Source organism: Eriocheir sinensis, chromosome 57 (assembly GCF_024679095.1).
Source record: "Eriocheir sinensis breed Jianghai 21 chromosome 57, ASM2467909v1, whole genome shotgun sequence".
Classification (NCBI taxonomy): domain Eukaryota; kingdom Metazoa; phylum Arthropoda; class Malacostraca; order Decapoda; family Varunidae; genus Eriocheir; species Eriocheir sinensis.
Window position 1 is genome coordinate 1,342,728 of NC_066565.1, and position 5,000 is coordinate 1,347,727.

The 5,000-nt window shown below is 48.1% G+C and overlaps 1 protein-coding gene and 1 long non-coding RNA gene across 11 annotated transcripts in view; one reads left to right on the forward strand and one right to left on the reverse strand.

Annotated features, from left to right (window-relative positions):
* Positions 1-1,075, reverse strand: part of LOC126984463 (uncharacterized) — a 9,085-nt gene extending 8,010 nt beyond the window's left edge. Inside the window, exons 1-2 of one of the 10 annotated variants that reach the window (XR_007736759.1) lie at positions 902-916; positions 156-231 (exon numbers count right to left, since the gene is read on the reverse strand). This is a non-coding gene — a long non-coding RNA (uncharacterized LOC126984463). Of the gene's footprint in view, positions 1-155; positions 232-289; positions 424-633; positions 649-700; positions 716-758; positions 815-834; positions 861-892 lie in introns of those variants that run through there. The other 9 variants (XR_007736750.1, XR_007736755.1, XR_007736758.1 and 6 more) reach the window with 9 other exon arrangements.
* Positions 1,076-1,861: 786 nt separating this feature from the next.
* LOC126984462 (integumentary mucin C.1-like) overlaps positions 1,862-5,000 on the forward strand; it is a gene marked incomplete at its 5' end in the record, with an annotated part of 5,184 nt that continues 2,045 nt past the window's right edge. The window contains one exon of the mRNA XM_050838164.1: positions 1,862-1,959. Coding sequence (XP_050694121.1) covers positions 1,862-1,959 — 98 coding nt within the window. The remainder of the gene's footprint in view (positions 1,960-5,000) is intronic.

Here is a 5,000-nt window from a genome sequence, read left to right on the forward strand (position 1 = left end):
GCACTGGGCTGGCTCTCTTACCGACTAAACCTTGCCGGCACCGCTGAACACTCCATTCCTGGCACTGGCACTGGGCTGGCTCTCTTACCGACTAAACCTTGCCGGCACCGCTGAACACTCCATTCCTGGCACTGGCACTGGGCTGGCTCTCTTACCGACTGAACCTTGCCGGCACCGCTGAACACTCCATTCCTGGCACTGGCACTGGGCTGGCTCTCTTACCGACTAAACCTTGCCGGCACCGCTGAATACTCCATTCCTGGCACTGGCACTGGGCTGGCTCTCTTACCGACTGAACCTTGCCGGCACCGCTGAACACTCCATTCCTGGCACTGGCACTGGGCTGGCTCTCTTACCGCCTAAACCTTGCCGGCACCGCTGAACACTCCATTCCTGGCACTGGCACTGGGCTGGCTCTCTTACCGACTAAACCTTGCCGGCACCGCTGAACACTCCATTCCTGGCACTGGCACTGGGCTGGCTCTCTTACCGACTAAACCTTGCCGGCACCGCTGAACACTCCATTCCTGGCACTGGCACTGGGCTGGCTCTCTTACCGACTGAACCTTGCCGGCACCGCTGAATACTCCATTCCTGGCACTGGCACTGGGCTGGCTCTCTTACCGCCTAAACCTTGCCGGCACCGCTGAACACTCCATTCCTGGCACTGGCACTGGGCTGGCTCTCTTACCGCCTGAACCTTGCCGGCACCGCTGAACACTCCATTCCTGGCACTGGCACTGGGCTGGCTCTCTTACCGACTGAACCTTGCCGGCACCGCTGAACACTCCATTCCTGGCACTGGCACTGGTCTTGCTCTCTTACCGCCTGAACCTTGCCGGCACCGCTGAACACTCCATTCCTGGCACTGGCACTGGGCTGGCTCTCTTACCGACTGAACCTTGCCGGCACCGCTGAACACTCCATTCCTGGCACTGGCACTGGGCTGGCTCTCTTACCGACTAAACCTTGCCGGCACCGCTGAACACTCCATTCCTGGCACTGGCACTGGGCTGGCTCTCTTACCGCCTGAACCTTGCCGGCACCGCTGAACACTCCATTCCTGGCACTGGCACTGGGCTGGCTCTCTTACCGACAAAACCTTGCCGGCACCGCTGAACACTCCATTCCTGGCACTGGCACTGGGCTGGCTCTCTTACCGACTAAACCTTGCCGGCCCCGCCCTTGTAAACCAACCCATTCTTCAACCTGTAAACCGCTTCCTGCCCCTGTTCCCGCTGCATCCGGTTCCATCCTAAGTCAACCCATTCCTACGTGCCCCGCCATGCAATCCTACCACCTCACCTGCTTATTGGTATCCTAGTCTGTGTGAACTTTCCTCAGCCTCTTGCAACTCCTGTGTTGGGCCGAGAATGCGAGATGAGGGGTTGGACCTCTTTCCAGATTCTAGCAATACAAGTGTGCCTGTCTCTGTGTGTGTGTGTGTGTGTGTGTGTGTGTGTGTGTGTGTGTGTGTGTGTGTGTGTTGTAATTCTTCGTTTCTTCCTTTCTTTCATTTTTCTTTCTTCTTTCCCTCTTCCTTTTCTTCTTCTTTTCTTTCTCTTCTTTCTTTTGTTGTTGTTGTTTTTTCTCTTTCGTCGTCTTTGTCTGTTTCTCCTCCTCTTCTTCCTCCTCTTCCTCTTCCTCCTCTTCCTTATTCCTACTGGTCTTTTTCTTTCTTTTTTTTTTTTTTTTTGTTTGCTGTCTACTTCCATTCTTCATTCGTTTTCCTCACTTCTATTCTCAGTCCTTCCTTCCTTCCTGCCTTCCTTCCTTCCTTCCTTCCTTCCTTCCTTCCTTCCTTCCTTCCGCACTTTCATATCAAACAATCCACTCACTTTTTTTTCTTCCATTCCAGGTAAGAGAAAAAGAGGGAGAGAGAAAGGACACAGGACCCAGGAAGACCAGCTCCAGGCCTCCAGCACCCCTCCCTCCCTCCCTCCTGCCGTCCGTCACCCAGTCAGTGGCTAGTGATGGGGTAATGGTAGCATGGGCCTGGCCTCTTCACGCTATGCTTGTTGCTTGCATCTACACAGTTTTGGCGCAGGACTGGTGGCGGGGATGACGCGAGGTTTTCAGCTTAATTAACCCGGTAGCAGCAGGGATCATGTTTCTTAACGGTCCCTCTGAGCGAGAAAAATGAGAAAAAATCATCACTCACACAAACCATTTCATAATATATATCAACGCATTTGTGATCAGTTTATGCATCATCTATTTTGGGGGTTTATATCATGGCACAAATTTGGCCCGTCGCTGCCACCGGGTTAAAGGGCTTGTTTAGTCATATTTTCCTCTAAGTCTATATATACCAAGTCAAGTCACTCTGCTTCAAAACTGCGACCGGTACGCGCAGGAGGCGGTTTTGGGGCTGAGCAGCGGCATGACGTCACTTGAAGCTAAATAAAACAAAATACCCGCCAGTTCAGGGGTGACTAAAGTTGGGGCCGCATGTGCACTCTGGATGTGCATTCTCGCCTTCTTTCACAGCGCGTTCAGGCAAGCCACTGACGAAAAAATATGTCTTTTTATTGTGCTATTGCGTGACTGTAATTCCATTGCCTACAAACGGCGGTGTGGGGTGTGAGGGAGGGCATGATGAAGTGATTGATTTAAATTAGTCCGCCTTTCCTCGTTTTCTCTAAATCCCTGTTTCTACATTCTCTAGTTTGGCTCCAAGCAGTGTCACGCATAAACCACGCCTCGGCCGTGTCTCCTCCCACAAACCTGCGTAAGACTTGACTTGGTGTATATAGACTTGGATTTTCCTTTGGTTTCTTCTGGTATACTTTTATTCGTATTATATAGAAAGATAGCGAGATAGATTGTTAATATTCTCTCAGCATTATAATCCCCGGGCACTGGGCTAACACCAGGCTGATAATTTATGTTCCCATCGGCGGTCTACTGTAGGTGGGTTGATTGGGTCCTGCAGGAAATTCTTCACATTATTCAGAAATTAGTAGTGATGTCAGTAAGTTTGCAGATGATACCAAGATCGGTAGAGTAATTGAGTCGGATCAGGACGCTAGTATTCTCCAGGATGAACTAAACAGATTGTATGACTGGGCGGATAAGTGGCAGATGGAGTTCAATGTAGGGAAGTGCAGTATTCTGAGTGTAGGTAGGAACAACCCCTCTCACAACTATTGCTTAAATGACACTCCCATAAGCAGGTCTGGGTGCGAGAGGGATTTAGGGGTCTTAGTGAGCTCTGATCTCCGTCCAAGGGCACAATGCATTCAAGCTAGAAATCGAGCAAACAGGGTACTGGGATTTATTTCAAGGAGCGTATGCAACAGAAGCGCCGAAGTCTTCCTCAAAATATATTTAGCATTAGGTAGACCTCATCTTGACTATGCGATTCAGTTCTGGTCACCTTGCTATAGAATGGATATCAGAATGTTAGAATCGGTGCAGAGGAGGATGACTAAGATGACTCAGGGGTTACGAAACTTGCCATACGAGGAGAGACTCAAACAGTTAAACTTGCATTCTCTAGAAAGGCGAAGGGTGCGTGGAGACATGATCGAGGTTTATAAATGGATGAAGGACATTAATAAGGGGGATATTCATAAGGTTTTGTTGGTAAGAGAACCGGGTAGAACACGTAGTAATGTGTTTAAACTGGATAAATTCAGATTTAACAGGGACATAGGCAAAAATTGGTTTACTAACAGAATGGTGGATGAGTGGAACAGGCTGAGCAGGCTTGTGGTGATAGTTAAATTCATGGACAGTGATATTAGGTAGGGTTAGATTCACGGGAGCTTAGGTTCAAAGGAGCTGCCTTGTACAGACCTATACCGGCCTCTTGTAGACTCCTAAGTTCTTATGTTCTTATGTTCGTATGACCAATTACCAAGTTTTTTCTTATCTATTTTTTCCTTCTTTATTTCCGCTTCTGCTGCAATATAGAGCAAGTTACTATTTCCATTATTATTACTGTCAATATTTCAATACCTAGTAGTAGTAGTAATAGTAGTAATAGTAGTAGTAGTAATAGCAGTAGTAGTTGTCGCATTAAGAAAAACACTTTGCCCTTAAAACGTTGGAAAAAAAGAAGAAAAAAATGTGTTCATCTTTGTTACCAGTGATGATGAGTCACACACACACACACACACACACACACACACACATACATACACACACACACACACACACACACACACACACACACACACACACACACACACACACACACACACACACACACACACACACACACACACACACACACACACACACACACACACACACACACACACACACACACACACACAGACACAGCGCCTTGCCTTACATTTACCAACAAACAGCTTCACCTATAGAGCAGACTAGCGCAAACCAACATTTCCCGGTACACACACACACACACACACACACACACACACACACACAGACACAGGGTTGCCACGTCCTCCCTTATTGGCGACAGACAGACGTGCGGGTACACTTGGCAACGCTGCGCCCCGGTAAATTCCCCAAAGTCTTTTTTCTTTTTTTTTTGCCATTCTCGAGCAACAGGTTATGGCGAGGGTGGGTTGAGAGAGAGAGAGAGAGAGAGAGAGAGAGAGAGAGAGAGAGAGAGAGAGAGAGAGAGAGAGATCAACAACAACTAGGTTTTTTTTTTTTTTTTTTTTTTTTTGGCAATGACCGAAAATTTCAAACCCGCTACCGAAAAATCTTTAAAAATCCGACACTTCTCCAGAAATCCGTCGAAAAAATACAAAAACCTCCAGACTTCTTGCCAAAACATAACCGAACCTCCAGAATTCTTCACCTAACTAAAATATTTCTGTATTCTCAAAAAGACTTTCAGTAAACAATTTAAAACCCACTCCCGAAAAATCTGTAATAAAATCTCCCGAAATCCGCCGCCAACCCGAGGCTCCCGATTTTTTCCACCTCTTCCTGCTGGCACGAATTCAACCTTCAACGCTGGGCAAGGTAGAGGCAGGTGTCAGTGTGCTCCAAGACGCGAGAGGGAGAGGACGTGC